The sequence below is a fragment of the Chelonoidis abingdonii genome, chromosome 9 (genome assembly GCF_003597395.2).
Source record: "Chelonoidis abingdonii isolate Lonesome George chromosome 9, CheloAbing_2.0, whole genome shotgun sequence".
NCBI classification, from domain to species: domain Eukaryota; kingdom Metazoa; phylum Chordata; order Testudines; family Testudinidae; genus Chelonoidis; species Chelonoidis abingdonii.
This window is the reverse complement of record NC_133777.1, coordinates 31778588-31802414: the sequence shown is the minus strand read 5'-3', so window position 1 is coordinate 31802414 and position 23827 is coordinate 31778588. Positions and strand designations below refer to the sequence as shown.

General features: G+C 47.1%; 1 protein-coding gene across 1 annotated transcript in view; it reads right to left on the bottom strand.

Annotated features, from left to right (window-relative positions):
* CCDC33 (coiled-coil domain containing 33) overlaps positions 1-23827 on the bottom strand; it is a 234122-nt gene that overhangs the window by 41227 nt on the left and 169068 nt on the right. Inside the window, exon 12 of the mRNA XM_075069314.1 lies at positions 1203-1253. Within this exon, the coding sequence (XP_074925415.1) occupies positions 1203-1253 (51 nt within the window). The remainder of the gene's footprint in view (positions 1-1202; positions 1254-23827) is intronic.

The window sequence follows — 23827 nt, the reverse complement described above, 5'->3', positions numbered from 1 at the left end:
GAACTGAGCCTCTGTTCTCAGTCAAGTCTGGATGAAGTTGTAGGCACTACAGGCCCGTGCCTTGGGTCCCAGCTCCAGGAGTCAGATGATTATATTGTATGCTCAGATTTCAACTGAAAATAAAGGATCTTTCTACCCCTCATGGTAGATAAGAAAAGTTTGAAAATGTGACCATGAGTGTGGTTGGAACAGTAACTTCTGCCTGAGTCTGCAGACAGCCTGAAACAATAGCTCTGAGAGAGGTGAATTGCCCCATGCGTCTCAGTGTGGTGTTATTTCCAATACTCATCCCACAGGGCTCTGAGTGTGACAGTAGGCCCACCCCCATTTACCCAAGCAGATAATCCCCACCTGTCAGAGAAAGCTTTACTGCTCCTAAGAGGATGGGGGACACAGCTGCTGCTCCTGGGGGGATAAGGTGGCCCCTTGCCATTGCACCTGCCTTTCTGGGAGGGGGCCCCTGCCACTCCAGAGTGAGGCTGCCAGGGCCTTGTGTCATAGTTTGCCTAAGGCCCTGATTTAACTTAATCTGGGCATGTTACCAGTCAGTTCTTAGCCTCTGTGCCAAGACTGCTAACAAGGGGGTCGTCAGATCTGGTGGAGCATTTTGCAATACGGCAGAAGGTGGAAATCATAGAATATCAGGGTTGGAAGAGACCTCAGGAGGTCATCTAGTCCAATCCCCTGCTCAAAACAGGACCAATCCCCCAACAGATTTTTACCCCAGTTCCCTAAATGGCCCCCTCAAGGATTGAACTCATAACCCTGGGTTTAGCAGGCCAATGCTCAAACCACCAAGCTATCCCTCAAGGATAGATAACCCCATGGGTGGAGTGATAATGGCAGAAGGCAGGACAGTGAACTAGACAGCCCAGTGAGTGATTCAGTAAAGCTGACAGTGCCACAGTGGGCTTGGTAGAGCCGTGATCTAAATTGCCCTGTCAGGAAGTGAGATACAAGCCTTGATGGCAAGATTCCCATACAGCAAGATGCAGGCTATGGCTGGAAAATGGTCTGATCCAGTATGGCAGTGCTTACATTGCTATCACTTGGGTGTCCTCGTAAATGTCTGTTGTAAATTCCTACCAGATTCTTCACCTTCTCCCGTTGCCCCAGGGAAAGATCTGTCTGTTTTGACTCCCAATCCCAACCACCAGTCTAATGGTTAGTGATGGAAAACATCCCTGTGGATAGTTACTCACCAACAACAGATTGACATGAGACTTTTTGCGTTCGAGCTCAATGGGAGCCACCTGGAAAAAGAAATAAAAGCCAAGGTTAATGCCTTCCATGGACTTGCCCTGTTCTGACCTTTGACCCTGACACTGTGAGTTCTGTGGAGACATCTGCATGCTTCGATGAGAACTTGCTCCAGAGGTGGGTGCTGTGCATAAAGGACAATGGAGTGGAGACTGGAGGCCCTGGACAACCAGCAGTGTCCATAAAATGAAGCTTCCCCAGACCCTCCCAGCTAACAGAGAGATGTCTAGTTTGGCTCAGCCATCACATTCACTATGGCCCTTCCCATCCATACTGCACATGGGTTCTTGTTCCTCACATGGCTGCTAGAGCTTCCCACTCATTCACCACAAGCCTGGGGTGCTAAGGAGGAAATCATTGTATGGTGTAGCTTTCTCCACACCAGTCATGATTTTATAGGCCTCTATCATATCCTCCCTTAGTCATCTCTTTTCTAAACTGACCAATCCCAGTCTTTTTAATCTCTCCTCTTACTGGAGCTGTTCCATATCCTTAGTCATTTTTGTTGCCCTTCTCTGTACCTTTTCCAATTCTAATATATCTTTTTTTAGATGATGTGAGCATACTATGTATTTATATAGTGGCATTAGAATATTTTCTGTCTTATTATCTATTCCTTTCCTAATGGTTCCTAACATTCTATTAGCTGTTTTGAGTTAGCTGCACATTGAGTGGATATTTTCAGAGAACTATTCACGATGACTCCAAGATCTTTTTCTTGAGTGGCAACAACTAATTTAGACCCCACCATTTTCTATGTATAGTTTGGATTATGTTTTCCAAGGTGGAATACTTTGCATTTATCAGCATTGAATTTCATCTGCCATTTTGTCTCCCAGACACCCAGTTTACGGAGATCCCTTTGTAACTCTTCACAGTCAGCTTTGGACTTAACTATCTAAACTGTCTCCACTGCAGTGAGAGCAGCAGTCCTGTAAGTACAAGAGGAAGCAATCGGTGGGGCTAAAGGGCTGGGCCCCCAGCTTCTCTGGAGATGCTTGATAAGGATTGCAGGAGTCAGAGTGCTAAGGGATAGCACCAGAGAAGGGCACAAAGCTGACAGCTCCCCTTTTCAGACCTGAGACACATCCTGGGATGTGCCCTTTCCCACATGGAAATCAGAGCTCTTCACAGCTGCTGAGATAAGCTCATAACAAGCCTTCACATGGTACTACTAAGAGACAGGGCTTGGACTCCCACCCTCTGGATGCTGCTCTGGGTCTGTGCTTCTCAAGGAGTCATTCTCAAGGCATAGAGGCTGTATCCCCAGAAGCCACAGATAAACAGAGATGAGGATGATGACGTTTTCTCTTCCACGCCAGAAATCCTTGCTGACTGGCATTGAGGGCACTCATGAGATCTTTACACATGCAGAGTTCAGAAGACTTGGTGTTGTGTTAGGCTGTGGCATTATATGCAAGGATGCAATGCTGGCAGGACAGCAGGGCTTGGGAGGAGGGCTGTGTCCACAGAGATTCTCACGGCTCCAAGTTGGCAACTCAGGAAGTTGGAGCATGGAGTGGTGACAGGCAGGGGAGCAAAGAGGGGAGCTCAGATAGAAAATGGTAGGGAGTTTGAGGGTGCAGTCAGAAACGGAATCCCTAGGGGGGTGGATTTGGAAGAGTCGGGTAAATAAGGGGCAAGTGGAATCCCTGCAGGAATCAGAAGAAATTCAAATTAAGGGTGGGGGGGGCAATGAACCCCTCACCAGGAGGGTTTGGGGAAGCAGGTGGAAGCTAGGACTCCTCAGTTGTATAGAAGAGCTGCCACCTGTGGTCCGGAGGAGACACAGAGACTGTGTGACTCTGCCGTGCCCTGAAGTACATGGGTGCTTGTAACTGCATCCACAGCCATGCGTGTAATTTCACAAGAGATTCTAGGATGCTCTGCCATGGGTCTGCACAACCTGGCAATGAAAATGTTGCAAAGGAGGCAATGTCAGAAGGATGGGGGGCTTGTAGTTCAACAAGTGTGATGCTGCCCTACGGCACCTGCCCTCTGGGTTTTAGTGAGCAGCAGAGTGGGAGCTGACGCCAAACAGACCCATTTGTTACCCACCAAAGTTGATGAGAGCCTTCCCACAAGCTTTAAAGGGAGATGAAGGAGGGTCTGGGCTACCCACTGGGTCTGAGCTGCCATGTTCCAATCTGAATGCTGGGCCAAACTTCCCAGAACTCGAGAGGGTTTGAGCTAGTGGTCCAGTTTGGGCCCCACTCCATTGTCACGGTGTTGCTCCAGTCCTGGAGCCCAAATAGACCAGCTGGCCCATTGAATATCACAGGGTACATCTGCACTGGAGCTGGAAGAGAGCCTCCCAGGTGAGGAAGACAGACTCACACTAGCTCTAGCATGCTAAGAATAGCACTGTGGATGGTGGGCTAGCTGCCCAAGGCCAAGCCTGGCACGGGGCCAAGTTCTGGTGGCTAGCATGAGCCACCACCTGTGCCACAAGGGCCACCCTGCTATTTTTAATATGCTAGCTCAAGTCTGTCTACCCAGCAAAGTATCATCCATACTGGAGCTACAGTCTATGAGGACAGGAGAACTACTGAGGCAGAACAGAAGCACCCAGCAATGTAAATCTCACAACAGCAGCATGTCCACTGTTAATCAAGTAACTCATAGCAGCATCTCTTCTTCAGTGTGCCACAGACAGTTCAAAGCTCAAATTGACCTGATCAGCCACTCATGTCTTCACAGAAACCAAACCAACCAGTAATGTCATGGTCATCTTCAAACCTGAAGGATAAACAACAACCTGGGCTGAGCAGTATGCTTCCAACTGCAGGGCAGCCACACCCACAGCACGCCTGTGGGGATGACTTTTCCTTCCTACCATGCAGGTACGAGCAGCACAGCCAAGCAACAACCTGGAGAATTCAAATGTACAGTCCCTGGGTTATTTGATCATTATTAATATTGTTACCTATCAGTATGACAACAGCACATCCAAACCCAACCGAGGTCAGGGCCCCATTGTGCAAAGAACTGGACAGACACAGAGCAGGCAGTCCTTGCCTTGAAGGGCTTCCAGTCTAGAGACAAGAGAGCATTATTATCCCCATTCTACAGATGATGAACTTAGGCACATGGCCAAGGGAATTTGTGGCAGAGCAGGCATTTTGCCCAAATCTCTAGCAACCTGTCCTATGCCTTGATCACAGAATCATCCTTCCTCTCTCCAGGAGAAAGTCAATGTTAATTTTACCAAATCAAAGCTACAACATACTCAACTACTACCTCAAATAATCAAATGTAGATTAACATGTGGCTACATGAATCTCCTTGTGGTCAGCGCTCAGGATGGGGTGGGATGACTGTGTCTATTAGGCGTCTTCGTCTGTTTCTGTCCTCCACCTCAGACACATCTGACAGATTCTTATGTTTGAATTAGTCACAATGCGATTAGCCCCACTCCTAACTCAGCCTGGGCTCTAGTGGCTGCTCCAGAACATCAGTGTAACCTCATTATGGAGCCCATGAACACTGCCTGCTGTCAGAGCCTGGAAGGGACTGCACCACCATCAGCAAATGTATTTTCTTTCTTATAAAGCAAAAGAAAGATCATGCCCTTGGTGGATGGGGGCCAGATGAAGCGTGCACTATGGGCTGGCCCCATGCTGCACAGAGACCTTTTTGCATAGGATGGGTTTGCCCAGATGGGGCCATCTACTGGGAATAACTCATGAATTCCCCACATGATACTGCTGGAGACATGAGGAAGCAGAGGAGTGAGAATGAGTCTGTCAAAGGGATGTGTGTGTGTGATCACTGGCAATCCCAATGCCCTTTTGGGAGCTGAGTGTGCCCCCAGCTTCCCCATCCCACAATGTACCCAATACCACTGGTTACATATCTAAAGTGCCACGTGGGGATTTTGCCTTGGAACTCCAGTTAATTAATATCAAAGGGAGCTGCACTACACAGTTAGAAGAGAGGGCATGGTGGTCATTGAAGATGGGCCCTGCAGTGAGGAGGCTGTCGGAAGAATTCTGATGGAAGATGGCAGGGCTAAGAGGAGAGAGCTAAGTTTGTCTTTCCTCTGTGTGCTTATGCCTACTTTCAAATGTTACTTTGCACAGCACAGTTGAGATGAAAGGCTACAAATCCACATCTGTCATTCTTACACCTTTGAATTTCCTGGCAGTCAAATGTTTGCTAAATTCTTTTAAAATGTACAATCCTCAGAAGATCTCCCTCCTTTTTAGCAATCACACATGTGGATTTATAGTCCTTCAGCCACTTGAAAAAGATTTTTTTCTTCTGTATTTGCTTAGGCTTATTTATGTATTTATTTTACAAATTGCTGGGTGACACTTTTGTGTATCCAATTAGTTTTAAATAATGGAATCTGTTCATCTTTGGGCGTGTGAAGAAACAGTGCAATGAAAAACCACCGCAGGAGGCCCTGACGGGTTTATCACCTCCACAGGGGGCCATGGGGAGTTTATAGGCACTGGCACACCCCACATCAGGCCTTGCGGGCATTACATTTTCTGTAGGCTGCGCCTGTGGATGCCTGCACCAGACCTCAGGCAGATTGAAATGCCCACAATGGGCAGTCTGGCAACTAAAACATCCCTCCCTCTTCTTCTGGTCAGAGCCTTCTATGCACCTGGAGTACCCTCCCCTTGGGCCAATCCAGAGCCTCTCTTGGTGGCTGATCTAAACCCCACTCGAATCAATGGGAGTCTTTTCACTGCTTTCAGGAGGCCCGTGCCTCAAGCTCACTCTGTCTAATCTGTGCCATGATCACAAAGTGCTATCTGAGGCTAAGTTCCTCAAAGATATAGGACTTAGGAGCTTAAATACCTATGAAGATCTGCGCCTGAGTGCCCAGTTCTCTCCTCCATGCAGCACATGAATTCCAGCCATCACCAAGATGAAAATTTCCACCATCTGAGTGAAATTCACCACTCCGCAGAAGGCTACCCCCACCTAATCCCACGTAGGATCCCTTTGGAAACTGAAATGGTACACTGGCCTTAGGCTGGCCCACTGAACAGGTGTGCATCAGTCATTGTAAAACCTGAATGAGACTCCAGATATAATGCTCACAAGACCCTCCGAAGTTCTCTGAATCTCTCCCAAACTGGAGGAGATAACTTAAAAATGACCCACCCAACCTTTCCAAGCAGAAGCAAAGACAACAGTCCTCACTGAATATAATGCAATGCATGAAATGGGGGATATCTGGTGCTATATCTTTGGAAATATGGCATTGGAAAACTGAAATTGGTTCCAAAGCTCCTTCTCCAGTACCAACTTTGGTATTGCTGCACACTGTGTTGGCACCCGTACAGTCTTCAGATGCCATTCAGTCTTGGGCTCTACATCTACATCAAGCTCTCCTACTGCATGAATGACTTGTGTGATTATCGCCATATGTTCCTATCAAATACCTGGCCAGGAGAATGGCACAGGTGAGAAATTTCAGGTAGCTTGGTTCACAATTGACCAATGGAAATAAAGTTTCAGTCATCTTCAGCAGGCTGACTGAACCCTTGCTGTGCTCAGAAAGTCCATAACTAAAAGGCATCCTGGTTACCTGAGACAAAAGAGGCAGGAACTAGGAGAGACTGGAAAGCACAGCTACTTGGCCAGGAGCTCCGATAAAGAGAGAAAGGTGCTTTACTGTCCAGCTCTTGCTAGGAGAGCCCATGATCACACTGAGTCTGAAAGTAGGGAGAAATTGATGGAAGCCAAGTGAGATGTGACAGAGAGAGAAAGACTGGCGGAGCAGACCTGACAGCCTTCTGATAGCACAGACAGAGCTATCAATGGAGAGGGAGAGCAGCACTGAAAGCAGCACTGAGCAGTGGCTGAGAATCAATGCTGTCCATGAGCTCCAACAAGAGGGACAAAGATAAGTGGCTCCTGCTCCCTGTTAAAGCTGCTGGGGCAGGCATGTGAGTCCGGCCTCGTGGGGAGAACTTCTGGACTGCCTCTCTAGATCTGATGCAGGAGAGGTAGGGATGTGTGGTGGGTACAAGCACTTGCAGCCAAGGCTGGCTCCACGCATCAGCTGAGCAAGCTCGTGCTTGGGGCGGCAGATTCTACAGGGCGGCATTCCGCTCAAACCTAGGGCAGCACGGCACCTTTTTTTTTTTTTGTTCGCTGCTCCAGCTGCCATGTAGGGGGCGGCGGCATGGAGGAGGGGAGTGCCCTGCAGCAAACTCGACAGGGCAGCCCACCTCCTTCCCTCTCCGCTGACCGGACCAGAGCAGAGCCCTCCCGGCAGGCGGCGTGGCGGTCGGGACCGCGTGGCAAGCGCCCCGTTGAAGTGCTGGCTGCCCCCTTTCCCGCTCTCCCCCCCCCGCTCCCTCCCCTTCCCCCTCACTAGACCAGGTGTGCACTCTGCAGCACAGGGAGTCCCCTGGCTCCGGTCGCCCTCTAGGATTTTTTGTTTTGTTTTTCCCCAGCTTTCCAGCTGCGCTGTTGTTTCTCCCCCCACCTCGCTGCTCCAGCCGCACCGTGTTTTTTTTCCCCTGCTTTGCTGCTCTGGTGGCCCTACCCCCTTTTTTTTTTTTTTTTTTTTTTTTTGCTTGGGGTGGCAAAAAAGCCAGAGCCAGCACTGCTTGCAGCTTTCCATCCGGCCACTTTGCCAGGAAAGGACTGAAAGGGAACATGAGTTAACATCTCTCCTCTAAAGGACAACATCTCCTGGGAGGAGGAGAGCAACTGCTGTATTTCAAAACTAGCAAAGGGTGTTGGAGCCCTGATCCTAATGGCCTTTCAACATTGGCATCAGCAAGAACCAGAGCCAGATCCAGTGCATCCAGAGGGTGGGCCAGTGGTTCGGGCCCTAGCCAGAGACCCTGCCCTGCCATAGCCTTCCTGTGTGACTGGGGGCATCCCTTAGCCTCTCTCTGCTTCAGCCCCTATCACTCTTCTCTCCTCCCAGGGCTGGCTGAGGATAAATACATTAAAGGCTCGGACGTACTCAGATACTGTGATGATGGGGGCCAGATAAGCACCTTAGACAAATCTTGCAAAGGGCCCTTGTCTTTATAATGGTCTGTACCAAAAGTCTGGGTGTAACATCCAGCACCAAATCCTGTGGCTTGAGCCCATTGCTAGGTAGCCTGGGACTCTCTCAGCCCTTCCCATTGTTTCACCAGCTCTTCCTTTTCAGAGCAGAAATACCAGCATACACATCATGGCTGTGGGCCCCATTTACAGAGGGATCCAGCTTATGCCCCAGCTTCCAGGCCTAGTCACTCACTCTCATCCTGATCTCTGTGGGCATTTAAAGGGCTGGTGGCCAGACACATTATGATCATTAGTGTTTGGGGGCTTTCTTGGGGACTGGCAGCTTGACAAGCACAGTGTGTTATTTCTTTGCATTGCATATTGCCAGTGTGTGAAGTGCCAAAGGTGGAAGAAGGGAGCTGTCAAACTATATATACAATCAATGTGCATGCATTATAGGTCACTGGCTAGTCAGGGCATGCCTTGGTGTAACGATTGCCCTTAGAGGCATTTATTGATAGCACAATATCTATAAATCTTATGAACACATATTCATGGCCTTTAATTATGTACACTCATTACCTCTCCCACCCACCTCTTGAAGAATCCAACTGCAATCATTCAGGCAGGATGAATCAGTCAATAAGGCTGACACGGCCCACCCTCCTCAGCAACCTCTGTTTGTCTGTAATGTCACAGGAGAGAGATTTCTAACCCTGGAGCTTTATATAATTTATGCTGGTTACCTGGCAGGCTTGCACTGTGCTACAGCCAACACTGGGATCTGTTGGCCATCCTGAGCATAGACTGGCATAGCCCCTGCCACAGGACCTGATTTTCAGAGCAGCAAAGCACTCACAGCTCCACTGACATCAATGGGAGCTGCAGGCAATCAGCACCTCTGAAAATCAGGCCCCTCAGCTTTTAATTTGCTGTGAAGCAACATTTATTGTGGCGATTGGCAGGGGTTTTAGGAATCCTCCTGAGTGTTTTATTACCACCTGGCTAGATCTCTTGGGCTCTCTGCACCTGCTGATCAGGGTGTGTGCAGGAGCCTGGCTTCGCTGGGCCTTAGGAGCATGATGGTGCAGGTGGAAATGGCAGTGCCTTTCCAGCTGTTAACTGCCCCCTGCCAGTTGGAGAGGGTGTGGTCGGCTGGATCCCCAAGAATGGCTGGTTATCCTTATGCATTAGAAATCATTAGCTCCGCTAATTAAAAAAGTGTCTTCTGTTTGCCTTGGGAAATGACCAAGGCTGAGCCTTCAGCCATTTGTGTGAGCAAAATTTATCTGCAAGCAGCTATGGGAAAAATCACAGCCCAGCTCCTGCATCTGCAGGGGCACCAGGGGGACTGATGTGAAAAGGGAAGGGCTTGAGGAGATGGCACAACTTGGGCAATGAAGCAGGATGCAGTTAGGAGCAGGGCATGGGGAAGGTCAGGGTCAGGGCAGGGTCAGTGCTGTGTGGAGTCTCCTGCCTTCTTCCCTCAGTGGGCTGTGCCGGGGTGCAGATGGTTGCTACAGCCAGTAGACTGGAGGGACCTCCATGGGACCCAGCCCAATGCCGAGGGCACCTAGTTGGGCTCCGGACATGGATTGGTAGCCTGGGAGTCCATCCTCCGCCCTATCATCTGCCTAGAACATACATAACATAAGAACATAAGAATGGCCATACTGGGTCAGACCAAATGTCCATCTAGCCCAGTATACTGTCTTCTGACAGTAGCCAATGCCAGGTGCCCCAGAGAGAATGAACAGAACAGTTAATCATCAAGCGATCTATCCCCTGTCGCTCATTCCCAGCTACTGGCAAACAGAGGCTGGGGACACCATCCCTGCCCATCCTGGCTAATAGCCATTGATGGACTTATCCCCACGAATTTATCTAGTTCTTTTTGTACTCCATTATAGTCTTGGCCTTCACAACACCCTCTGCAAAAGAGTTCCACAGGTTGGACTGTGTGTTGTCCTTTTGTTTGTTTTAAACCTTGCTGGCCTATTAATTTCATTTGGTGACCCCTAGTCTTGTGTTATGAGAAGGCGTAAATATCTTCCTTATTTACTTTCTCCACCCCCATTTATGATTTTATAGACAATAGTATATCTGCCTTGGTCATCTCTTTTCAAGGTAAAAGTCTCAATCTTACTATCTCTCCATACGGAAGCCATTCCATACCCCTAATAATTTTTGTTGCCCTTTTCGAACTTTTTCCAATTCTAATACATCTTTTTGAGATGAAGTGACCAGATCTACACACAGTATTCAAGATGGATACTATATAGTGACAATATGATATTTCATGTTCTTATTATCTATACTTTTCTTAATGATTTCCAACATTCTGTTAGCTTTTTTGGCTGCTGCTGCCACATTGAGTGGATTGTTTCACGAGACACTATCCCACAATGACTCCAAGATCTCTTCTTGATGTGTAACAGCTAATTTAGACCCTATCATTTTTATATGTATAGTTGGGATTTATGTTTCCAATGTGCATACTTTGCATTTATCAAATTAATTCATCTGCCATTTGTTGCTCAGTCGCCCAGTTTTAAGAGGATCCTTTTGTAGCTTTTCGCAGTCTGCCTGGGTCTTAACTATCTTGAGTAGTTTTGTAACAGCTACAAATTTTGCCACCTCACTGTTTACCCCATTTTCCAGATCATTTAAGAATATGTTAAATAGGACTGGTCCCAGAACAGACTCTTGGGGGACACCACTATTTACCTCTCTCCATTCTGAAAACTGACCATTTATACCTACCCTTTGTTTCCTATCTTGTAACCAGTGATGGATGCATGAGACAACCTTCCCTCTTATCCCATGGCAGCTTACTTTGCTTAAGAGCCTTTGGTGAGGAAGCTTGTCAAAGGCTTTCTGAAAATCTAAGTACACTATATCCACTGGATCCTCTTGGTCCACGTGCTTGTTGACACCCTCAAAGAATTCTAGTAGATTGGTGAGGCATGACTTCCCTTTACTAAAACCATGTTGACTCTTCCCCAGCCAATTATGTTCATCTATGTGTCTGACAATTTTGTTCATTACTATAGTTTCAACTAGTTTGCCTGGTTCTGAAGTCAGGCTTACCGGCCTGTAATTGCTGGGATCACCTCTGGAGCCCTTTTTAAAAATTGGTGTCACATTAGCTATCCTCCAGTCATTTGGTATAGAAGCTGATTTAAATTATACTTTACAGACTACAATTGGTAGTTCTGCAATTTCACATTTGAGTTCCTTCAGAACTCTTGGGTGAATACCATCTCGTCCTGGTGACTTATTACTGTTTAATTTATCAATTTGTTCCAAAACCTCCTCTAATGATGCTTCAATCTGGTACAGTTCCTCAGATTTGTCACCTAAAAAGAATGGCTGAGGTTTGAGAATCTCCCTCACATCCTCAGCCATGAAGACTGATTCAAAGAATTCATTTAGTTTCTCCGCAATGGCCTTATTGTCCTTGAGTGCTCCTTTAGCATTTTGATCATCCAGTGGCCTCAATGGCTTCCTGCTTCTGATATACTTAAAACACTTTTGCTATTACTTTTTGAGTCTTTTGTTATCTGTTCTTCAAATTCTTTTTTGGCCTTCCTAATTATATTTTTGCACTTCACTTGCCAGATTTTATATTCTTTTCTATTTTTCTCACTAGGATTTAACTTCCACTTTTTAAAGGATGTCCAGCACCTGGCCTGGATATCCCCGGATGAGAGTAGGTATACTAAGTGCATTTATTGGGATACCTTCCCCTTTGAGATGCCCATCGGTATCAGGGGTAGATCTTGAGGGTACAGCCTGACCTCTAGGTCCCAGCCCTTTTGTTGTGTTGGGGGGAACAGCACCTTGTTCTTTTCCTCCCAATAATCTTTATCTTTAGTCATGACTGCAGCACAATTTAAAGCAAATGGAATGTAATTGTGCAGAGAGATGGGGCTGGTGGGGGGAGAAGGGCTCATTTGCACCTTAAAAGGGTTGCCACATGGCCAAGTCTCACTGCTGACAGTGCCTGAGTGAAATCGATTCCCTGGCGCTGCAGGGTGGGAGGTGAGTTGTCTAGTCAAAGACTGCCCTTGATGGGATCGTGGGGAAGAGATGGAATTCATTCCCAATGGACTGGATCCAATCAGCCATGCAACTGCTGCCCTGCAGCCTCCCCCAGGCCTCCCTGTTCCAGCAGTTACCCTTGTACACTGCATAGACACCTACAACCAATAGAAGGGAAAAGTGACCTGGTCTCCTTATGCAGCATCAAAGAGGCAGGGGGAGATTGAGCTGGCTGAAGTGATGATCAATGTCATAAGCGCATTGACCTGGGAATTCCCTCCTCTCTGGCACCCTCTGGATGAAGAGGGCTGTCCTGATCTCATCACAGGAGAAGGATCTGGCTGCAACAGGGGGCAGAGGATCCCAGGGTGTCCACTTACATGAGGCCACTCCCTACTGTCCCCTTTCTGAGCAAGGACTGGCAGCAATGGGAGAGGCTGGCACTGAGTGGGAAAGCATCCACACAGCTCTGCCAATGCACCTCAGTCTTGACCTGCAGCTCCCCTGCTAGGCCAGCTCTCCATTTACCACCATCCTGACCTATAACCTCCCTGCTAGGCCAGCTCTGCCCCTTTCCCTCCCCTTGCTCCCCAGCTCTGCTAATACACCTCTGTCCTGACCTGGGCAACACATCCTGCTCTTCCAGTCCTGGGTACTGCAAAAATCTGCCCATGCATCTCTCTCTCTCTCTCTCTCTCTCTCACAGTCAGTCAGTCAGTCAGTCAGTCAGTCAGTCACTGCAGCATACCCAACTATTCCAGTCCTACAGCACCAATGCTCTCCTCCCAAGAGGAGGGGAGATTCTCTACTATCTCAGTTCGAGGATACACACCATTTATGTTACTGTGGATAAAAGTTTATTAGGAAGTGAAGTTGAAAACATACAACTCATTTCTCCTGTGAACAAAGATCCATTTAAATCCATCTCCAGGCTGCATATTAGCCTAGGATGCTACAGAATCCCCTCAGTAATAAACCCTTCCCTCACAGTAATATCAAAGCAAGCTTCCTCATTGTTATGAAGATGAGACAGGCACAGATTTGCATATCTGAGAAAAATTGCTGCAGCAGCTTAGCATGATCAGAAGGAAAAAATCTCCATTTTTTCTCCCTTTCAGTGTAAATACACAGGAAAGCACCACAGGACAATTAGTCTCGCAACTGCTTTTTCAGCCTACTCATCTAGGGCCCAAGTCAGTGGGAGCTTTGGATAAGGCTCTTACTCATATTTCCTAGTAGTATTATCACAGGGCATAGGAGCCCCAATCCTGGACCAGGCGCCCATTGTGCAAGGTGCTGTATAAACACAGAACAAAAACACATTGCCTGCCCCAAGGAGTCTACAATCTCAGTAGAAGACAAGAGATAACAGATGGGAACTGGCAGCCAGGGGAACACCAGGAAACAATGAGACAGGGAGTGGTCACTGCACCCCAGCAGCCTAACTGTTGTCAAGTTTCTTGTAGGCACTCTGGCAAAGAAGAGTTCTGAGGAAGGACTGGAGGGAGGAACAATGAAGTAGCTTTGCTGAGGTTTATGGGGAGCTTCTCCCATGCATGGGGGGCAGCCTGGGAGAAGGCACAAAGTTTGAAAGTGTAACAAGGGGGCTGTGGAGGCTGGTGTCATTGTTAGACCCTGCAGTAGAGGTCTCCCTACGGGATGGGGAGCAGGCAGCTACTGGACACAATGTTGATATATAATACTCTAAATGTTCTTTATTGATTACAGAACAAACCTTACTCACTTCACATTCACACGCCAAACATACTATACCAGAGTCCAAAGGTCAGATGGCCAGTCGAGATTCCTTCTCATCATAAGATCATAAGATGTGGGAAACCGGCGAAAACCACATCTATATCCACATGGGACTCTGGATCAATAAACAGGGGGTAGCCATCATAGGGACCCACATGAAGGAGGCCCTTGAAGAATTCCACCTGGATTTCAAAAATTTCCACCCCACCATCAACCTCAGCCTGGACCAGTCCACACAAGAGATCTACTTCCTGGACACTACAGTGCAAAGAAGTGATGGTCACATAAACATCACCATATAACGGAAACCTACTGACCACTATACTTACCTACATACCTCCAGCTTCCATCCAGGACACATCGCATGACCCATTGTCTACCGCCAAGCCCTAAGATACAACCAAATTTGCTCCAATCCCTCAGACAGAAACAAACACCTACACGATCTTTTATCAAGCATTCTTAAAACTATAATACCCACCTGGGGAAGTGAGGAAACAGATTGACAGAGTGACATGGGTACCCAGAAGTCACGTACTACAGGACAGGCCCAACAAGGAAAATAAGACTGGCCATCACATACAGCCCCCAGCTAAAACCTCTCCAGCACATCATCAAGGATCTACAAACTATCCTGAAGGACGATCCCTCACTCTCACAAATCTTGGGAGATAGGCCAGTCCTTGCTTACAGACAGCCCCCCAACCTGGAGCAAATACTCACCAGCAACCACACACCACACCACAGAAACACTAACCCAGGAATCAATCCCTGTAACAAACCTCGTTGCCTACTCTGTCCCCATATCTACTCTAGCGACACCATCAGAGGACCCAACCACATCAGCCACACCATCAGGGACTCATTCACCTGCACATCTACTAATGTGATATATGCCATCATGTGCCAGCAATGCCCCTCTGCCATGTACATTGGCCAAAACCGACAGTCTCTACATAAAAGAATAAATGGACACAAATCAGACATCAGGAATGGTAACATACAAAAGCCAGTAGGAGAACACTTCAATCTCCCTGGACATTCTAATAACAGATTTAAAGTAGCCATACTTCAACAAAAAAAAAACAGACAGACTTCAAAGAGAAACTGCAGAACTACAATTCATTTGCAAACTTAACACCATTAATTTGGGCTTGAATAGGGACTGGGACAACACTGGTTTCTCCACCTTGTAAATGATAACTTCCCTTCTCTTCTGTGTCAGTAGTAATAATGCCTGCATCTGTAATTTTTCACTCCATGCCACCGGCAGAAGTGGGTTTTTTTACCCACGACAAGCTTATGCCCAAATAAATCTGTGTAGTCTTAAGTGCCACAGATTCTCATTGTTTTTGTGGCTCAATAATGACCTTTCTCATTTGCAGAAATCATAGGCAACCATTTATAATCCATTCTGGTCGAGTCTTTGGTTCTATGCCTTTGATTACTAGGCCTTTCTAACACACAACTTCCAGAGACAATCCTGGGCACGGCTGCCATTGATCATAGGCATGCCATTTCCCAATTCTTATACAATTTGTATATCAGTTCAACTGCTGTTACCTGTTCTGTTTATTTTCTGTACTTCTTCTTTGAAATGTAACAAGTTTTTGCACAACATAGTTTCTAATAGTCCTTGACCTTAAGTTCTTGTTTTGGTTGTCAACTGGCAAAGCATTTATTTATGTCAAGCAATGATATTCATTACCAGGCCTCAATGACATAGTTAACATAAGAATGACCCCTACTGGGTCAGACCAAAGGTCCATCTGGCTCAGTATCCTTGTTCTGACAGTGCCGTGCCAGGTGCCCAGGTGGAATGAACAGAACAGGTAATCATCAAGTGATCCATCCCTGTGCTCATTTTTCCCAGCTTCTGGCATACAAGAGAGAACCATTCCTGCCTATCCTGGCTCAATAGCATTGATGACCTATGCCTCGAATAACTTTATTCTAGTTCAGGCCCACACAACATGCCAACCCACGGAGCCTCCACTGTGCAAGCCCACGGGGCGGATTCTAAATCCCCCGCACATGGCACTCTGCAGGAAGCCCAGAGCCCTTTAAATCTCAGCTGCGGGCGGGCAATCAGAGGGCTCTGGGTTGCTCACCAGCCACCGGGGGAGCCCCTGAGCTGTTTAAATCCAATCCGCGGCCAGGAGTCAAAGGGCTCTGGGCTGCTGGCAGCTGCAGGGAGCCCCGAGGCCCTTTAATCCCAGGCTGCGGCGGGAGTCAGAGGGCTCTGCGCATGCCTGCAGGGCAGAGATGCCCAGAGCACTTTAAATCCAGCCTGCGGCCGCTGACTGCTCCCTCCCGGCCCCTGCCCCAAATGCCCCCAGGACTCCCACCCTCTATCTAAGTACCGCTGGTCTTGTTTCACCCTTGATACCCCTTTCTCTCGGGATCCCTGCCCCTAACTGCTCCCCAGGACCCACCCCCTATCTAAATGTGCTGTTCCTTGTCCCCCATTGCCCTCCAAGACCCTGCCCCTAACTGCCCCTTGGGCCCCAGCCCCTGTCTAAGCCTCCCTTCTCCTTGTCCCCAACTGCCCCTTCTGAGACCCCCAACTTCCCCCCAGGACCCACCCCCTTACCTGTCCTGTGATAACCCCTGGACTTCCATGCCTATCACTGCTGCCTGTCCCTGACTGGCCCCCTGAACTCGCCCCATCCCAACCCCCCTGCTCCCTATCCCTTGACTGCCCCTGGGAATCCCTACCCTTCTCCAACCCCCCAGCCCCCTTACCATGCCACTCAGACCAGTGTCTGGCTCCGTGCAGGTCCAGACCGTTGCTGCCATGCTCCCTGTGGAGCCCAACAGGTCTCCCCGCCCACCCTCCCCAGCACCTCGCCTTCCAGATTTGACACCTCAAATTCGGAGTGCTCAAGCTCAGTTGGGCACTTGCATCATTCTGCCCAAATCAAATCACTAGATCCACTGTAACTTGCTGTAGAAAAGTAGGATAAAAATTTGAGCAAGAAATGCTTGATTAGGACTTGATTGCTATTTTCAACAGCCATTGCCTTTTTGTTGTTTGTTTGTTTAAAGGAAGACAGTGATAATGCATTGGCAATTCCATAGAAAGAAAAGAGTGGAAAAAAGAATAATTAAAGGCACCTCACTTTTCCTCATTTATGGATTGACATCTTATAATATGCATCCAGTATTCCTCCAATCATACAAGCTTGAAAATTGTTCACTTTACTTGCAGCTCTGTAAACCATATGGGAACCCAATCCTGTCTGGTTCTGCTGCACATCCAAAATTCCTGCTGAGATGACCCTCCCTTGGAGCGAGTTACAGTGACCCAAGGCTGGGGGGCAGTAGGAGTGTGTGGGGGGCACTGGTGGGGGAGCCCAGGGCGGGCAGCAGCCGACTTACTCGGGGTGGGGGAGGGTCATTGGTGGGGAGGAAAGGGGGAAGCCCAGCGCTGGGGTGGCAGCTGGGTGTGTGTGTGTGTGGTCATGGGTGGGTGGGTGGGGTGGGTGGGTGGCGGGGAGAGCCAGCGACTGAGGCAGCAGGATGGGTACAGGGGGAGCCCAGGGCTGGGATGGGGGCAGCCAATTTTTTTGCTTGGGCAGCAAAACCTAGAGCCGCCCTCTGGGTTCCCCAGCCGCCGGGAGCCCCAGGCCCTTAATTTGCCCCTGAGGGCTTCCAGCACTCTTCAGCTGGGAGCCCTCTGGTTGATTTAAAATAAAGTATTACTTCCCCCCCCCAACCTTCCTTTTTTGACCACAGTTGTTTGGTGGGGGGTGCTGGGGAAGGAGGGTTTGTTTTCCGCAGCGTTTTGGGTGGCCCTGTTGGGGGTGTTTCCGTGGGCCGGAGGTTTCAGCCCTCAGCTGTTTTCTTTGGAGCAATGTGCCTCGCGCTTTACAATTGTGCAGGCCTGATCTGTCTTTTTTGAGCCTTGCTTTATGGTCTTGACCTTCACAACTTCCTCTGGCAAGGAGTTCCGCAAGTTGACTGTGCGTTTGTGTGAAGAAATCTTCCTATTACAATTTGTTTTAAACCTGCTGCCTATTAACTTTCTTTGGTGACCTAGTCTTTGTGTATGGAAGGATAAATAACACTTCCTATTTATTTCTCCCCACCCATCATGATTTTATAGACAATAGTATATCCTGCCTTTGGTCATCTCTTTTCCAGATGGAAAGTCTCAATCTTACTAATCTCTCCTCATACAGAGCCATTTCCAACCCCTACAATTTTGTTGCCCTTTTTCTGAACTTTTTCCAATTCTAATTACATCGTTTTTTGAGATGAAGTGACCAGATCTACACACAGTATTCAAGATGGATATTACTATTAGCGACAATATGATACTTTCACGTCCTTTTATCTATACCTTTCTTAATGATTTCCAACATTTCTGTTTAGCTTTTTTGGCTGCTGCTGCACATTGAGTGGTATGTTTTCAGAGAAACTTATCCACATGACTCCAAGGATCTCTTTTCTTAGTTGGTAACAGCTATTTAGGGACCCTTCATTTTATATGTATAGCTGGGATTATGTTTTCCAATGTGCATTACGTTCTTTCTTCCCCCCTCTCCCCCTTCCCCCCTTTCTTTTTGCATTCATCAACATCTAATAATTGTTTGTGCTCAGTCGCCCAGTTTTGAAGATCCTTTTGTAGCTTTCCGCAGTCTGCCTGGTCTTAACTATCCTTGAGTAGTTTGTAACAGCTACAAATTTTGCCACCTCACTGTTACCCCATTTCCAGATCATTTAGAATATGTTAAATAGGACTGGGTCCAGAACAGACTCCTGGGGGACACCACTATTTGCCTCTCTCCATTCTGGAGAACTACCATTTATACCTCGCTTTGTTTACTATTTGTAACAGTGTGGATGCCGAGTTAGAGAACTTCCGCTTTTATTTTCATGGCAGCTTACTTTGCTAAGAGCCTTTGGTTGAGAGCTTGTCAAAAGCTTTCTGAAAAAATCTAAGTACATGAATCCACCTGGATCCCCTTGGTACGTTTACTTTGATATTAAACTGGGACACATATAAGAAACATGGGTTGTCAACCAAGGTCTGTAGTGGCACCAAATTCTATGTAAAGGGGGTCATATTAGTGCTTAACGACCAGGTTACGGGTTACTGGTTATGATTATGCTGGGTCTGTATGTCTGTATCATTTTCGTAGTTGAAGTTATTGAATATTGGCTGATGTACTGTCTGTATTTTAATTGGTGCTGCGTTCTGGTGACCCCGCCCCAGACTAGTTGGTGTCAGCTCAGCTGTAGCTGCTGCTGGGCCATTAAAGGACTCACCTACACTATTGACCCATTGAGAGGAGGCGATACGCCTTTAACTCACAAAGGTTATGCGAAACTGGCCCATGTGGACTGCAACTCCATTTTGCTGTAACTTTCCACAGTAGAACAAGGAGTGTTCTTACACCTGAAAGTCTGATAAGGCAGAGGCCTCATCTCCATTTGTCTTCAATCCGTGCTTTCATTACCTCTTGGAGGGACTTTGCCTACAAGCTGAAGCTCTGCACAAGGGACTGGAATGGACCCATCAGTGGGGGATGTTTCTTCCAGAGGACTCGATTGAACCTGAAGTTCATTCATCACTGCTACAAGCCTGAACCCGAAGAACTTTCCCATTATGGTATTAATTTTGATCTCCATTTAACCAATTTCTAGCTCTCATTCTCTATCTTTTCCTTTTATGAATTAAAACTTTAGATTTTAATTTAAAGGATTGGCAACAGTGTATTTGTGGGTAGATTCTGATGTGTATATTGACCTGGTCGGGGGCTTGCGTCCTTTGGGATCGAGAGAACCTTTTCTTTTACTGGGGTTTTGGTTTTTCATACCATTCATCCCCAGGACATTTGTGAAAACTGGTGGGGATACTGGAGACTGGGTGCTAAGGAATTGCCATTGTTGACTTAGGCGTAAGCCAGTGGGGTGATACGAAGTCTCATTGTCTGCTGGTTGGTTTGCCTTAAGAGGTGGAAAAACCCCAGCCCTGGTGTGACTCGCCTGTTAAGCAATTGGTCCTGATTTTGCACTCTCAGTGGTCCGCGCAGAACCACATCGTCCACACCCCTTGGATCCACATGCTGTTGATTCTAGTAGATTGTGGGATTGAATTTCCCTTTTAACTAAAACATGGTTGACTCTTCCTCACAAATTATGTTCACGTTATAATGCTGACAATATGAATTCTTTATTATTAGTTTAACCAGTTGCCTGGTACTGAGTCAGGCTTACTGGCCTGTAATTGCCAGATCACCTCTGGAGCCCTTTTTAAAATTGGTGTCACGTTAAGCTATCCTCCAGTCATTTTGCGTACCGAGCTGATTTAATGATAGGTTACACATTACAATTGGGTAGTTCTGCAATTTCCACATTTTAGTTCTTCAGTAACTCTTGGTGAATACCATCTGGGTCCTGGTGACTTATGTTGTTTAATTTATTCATTTTTGTTCCAAAACCTCCTTTAATGACACCTCAATCGGACAGTCCTCAGAACTAAAAAGATGGCTGAGGTTGTGAGAACTCCCTACATCCTCAGCCATGAAGACCAATGCAAAAGAATTCATTTATTTTCTCTGCATGGGCTTATTGTCCTTGAATGCTCCTTTATGCACATTTATATCCAGTGGCCACTAGTGTTTAGTAGCTTCCTGCTTCTGACCTACTTTAAAAAATTTGCTATACTTTTTGAGTCTTTGGCTATCTGTTCCTCAGATTCTTTTTTGGCGCTTCCTAATTATATTTTTACAGATCCTGTGCTACACTTAGGACTAGATCAAGAATTGCCTCTTCCTCTGTGGATCTCAGGGAACCAGTTGCTCCAAGAAGCAGTCATTTAGGTGGTCAAGAAACTTTAATCTCTGCATCCCGTGTCCTGAGGTGACATGTATCCAGTCAATATGGGGATAATTGAAATCCCCCATTATTATTACCATTTATTTTAATAGCTTCTCTAATCTCCCTGAGCATTTCACAGTCACTATCACCATTCTAGTCAGGTGGTTGGTAATATATCTCTACCACTATATTCTTATTATTAGAGCATGGAATTTCTATCCATAGAGATTCTATGGTACAGTTTGATTCAATGACCTATAACATATTATATGGATATATGAATAAAAATGTCTATCTATCTATCTATAGATATAGATATAGATAGATAGATAGATGGTAGATAGATAGATAGATATATCGCAACATCATGGCCCAATTGGAATGACAGCTCGATAATGAATGAGAGGTGGGGCCTGACTGTGAAGGGCCTTGAAAGGGAACACAAGTAGCTTACAATTTGTGTGATAGAGAAGGAGGGGCCAGGGGTGGGATGCAAAGAAAGGGGTGACATGGTTAAAATGATGGGCCAGTAAAATGAGCTTGGGAGCAGGCTTCTTAATAAATATAAGCAAGGTAAGATTGGATTTGTCAAGGCCAGATAAGTGGATGCTGCAAAATTGAGACATGGGATGATGAGAGCTTGGACAAGAGTTTTAGATGCATGGATGAACTGGAAAGGCTGTATCTTAGAACTGTTATACAAAAAGAATCTGAAAGATTTAGACACAACCTGGATGTAAGGACCCTGAGAGAGGTCCAGATTGAAGGTGAGGAGATGTCAGAGACAGGACAAGATTTCAGTATGGGCAGAAGGAGACAGGTATGGAGCAGAGAGTAAGATCTGTGAGTCACCAGCATTGTTAATCTCTGTGTGTACCTCCGTGTCCCCATTTGTAATAATATCTACCTCTCATATGGTGCTTTTCAGTAGTAGCTCTCAAAGCGCTTTACAAAGGAGGGCAGTATCAGATTCTCATTTTACAGATGGGGAAACAAAGACACTGAGTGATGACGTGATTTGCCCAAGGTCACCCAGCAGGCCAGTGAGAGAGCAGGAACAGAACCCAGCTGTCCTGAGTTCTAGTCCAGTGTGGATTCTCAATCTCTTGAGGTCTTCAAAATCAAGACTGGAAGCCTTTCTGGAAGAGATACTTTAGCCAATTCCAAGTTCTTGGGTTCAGTATGGGAGAAGCCGGATGTGATCTCTGGCCTGTGCTGTCCAGGAGGTCAGACTAGAGGATATAAAGGGCCCAGCTGGTTGTAAAATCTGAATATGGGTGTCAGCAGAGTCAGGATGAGCTCTACTCTAACATCTGGTGGTGGATTATGGGGAATGTGGAAAGGAATTTCAGGTATTTGCATTGGTACACCCATCCCACCTTGCATAGCCCACAGCAGCCTGAGATGGTTATTTTGACAGCTCTGTGATCCCCAATTTCTTTGTTATTGGGGCAGGAGGAATAAAATGTTGTCACTCTGGTTATGTGAATGAGGAACTATGAGACTGCTTTATGACAGGGATGTCTCAACATCAATTAAGTAGCACTTGCTAGACAAGGGACATGGGTGCCAAAACCCAGTGAAAAGAGAGAGGTTGGGGACTGGTGTGTGTACCTGATAGTGTGGCCCCCTTTTGGGGCCCGGAACACCAATTGCACATCTTCCTCTCTCTATTGTTTGAAGAGCAGAGCTAATTTTTATTCCATTAAGAGTCTATCTAGATGTTGCTGAGCTGGATTCACATTAGGCCAGTGGTGCACCAGCACCAGGGCTTCCCCTATTACAAGCTGCAATCACTAAAAGAGCTAAACTTATTGAGCTGAGATCACTGACTGCTGTGTTGACTAGTGGGGGAGCCTGAAGATCTATTGCTAAGTGGCTGGCAAAGTGGAGCGGTTTGCAGCGTGTTGGAGCAGCCCACGGAACAGTGAGCAGTATGGAGCGGTTTGCGGGGATGGCTGGAGGAGCGGCACAGCTGGTGGAGTGGAGCTGGTTGTGGTGAAGGCTGCAGCAGAACTCCACGGAAAGGTGAAGCCGTTGGCCCTGGCCCATGTAAGGTGCCCCTTAACACCCTGTGTGTGCCCCCCCACCCCCCGCATTTCCACCCAGGCTGAGGGGAGTAAAACTCTGCAGATAAACTTTTGAACTCTGGGGTGGCACTGACCAGAGACTTTCGGGTTGTTGGACTTTGGGGTGATTGGACTTAAGACCCTAAGGGGAAAAGGACATTGCCAAACGTACTTGGAGATGGGGGTTTTTTGCTTATGGTTTGTGTTATAATCCTGTTTGTGGTGTTACAATTACATACCGCCCCCCCCCAGGCGCCTCTAGAGGCAATACTTCCCTCTCGCAAGCACGGAGTCTGAGTGTAGCAAAATCCTTTTAATAAAGGAGGGAAACAATGTGGCATCACGTTGAGAACACACGGTATGTAATTGTCCCAGGTCACTGGGTGGGGGCTCGAGACGGTTTTGCATTGTGTTATTGAAACAGAACCCCTGGATACTGAACCCGGCCCTTGTTGCTGCCAACTCAGAGGGGCAGAAGGGTTACATGGGGATAACACTTCACTGATTCTCATGTGATGACATCATTAGGGAGCTTGAAGTGCTCAGATGAGGAGGGGAAACATGGCAGCTCTTCAGGGTCCCATTTTGTCTATTCTCCTTTCCCCCCACCCTCAGAAACAAACAGCCAACCAACCCGCACTGAAGGAGTAATATTCCTCTGATGAAAAGTGACTTTTTGACCAAAATGAACATTTTCAGAGCATTTTTGAGCACCTCTAACACAGAGCCCATCTCTAGCCACACACAAACAGTGCACACCACCTGCTTTCTCCCCTTTCCTTCCACCCAGTGTGTCAGCTGGTCTAAGGCTGCAATTAACCACCCTTTTATCTGATTAAACCAGGATTGAACTCTCATTTCTCACACATTGTAATCTACAGCCCTGATTACATTTC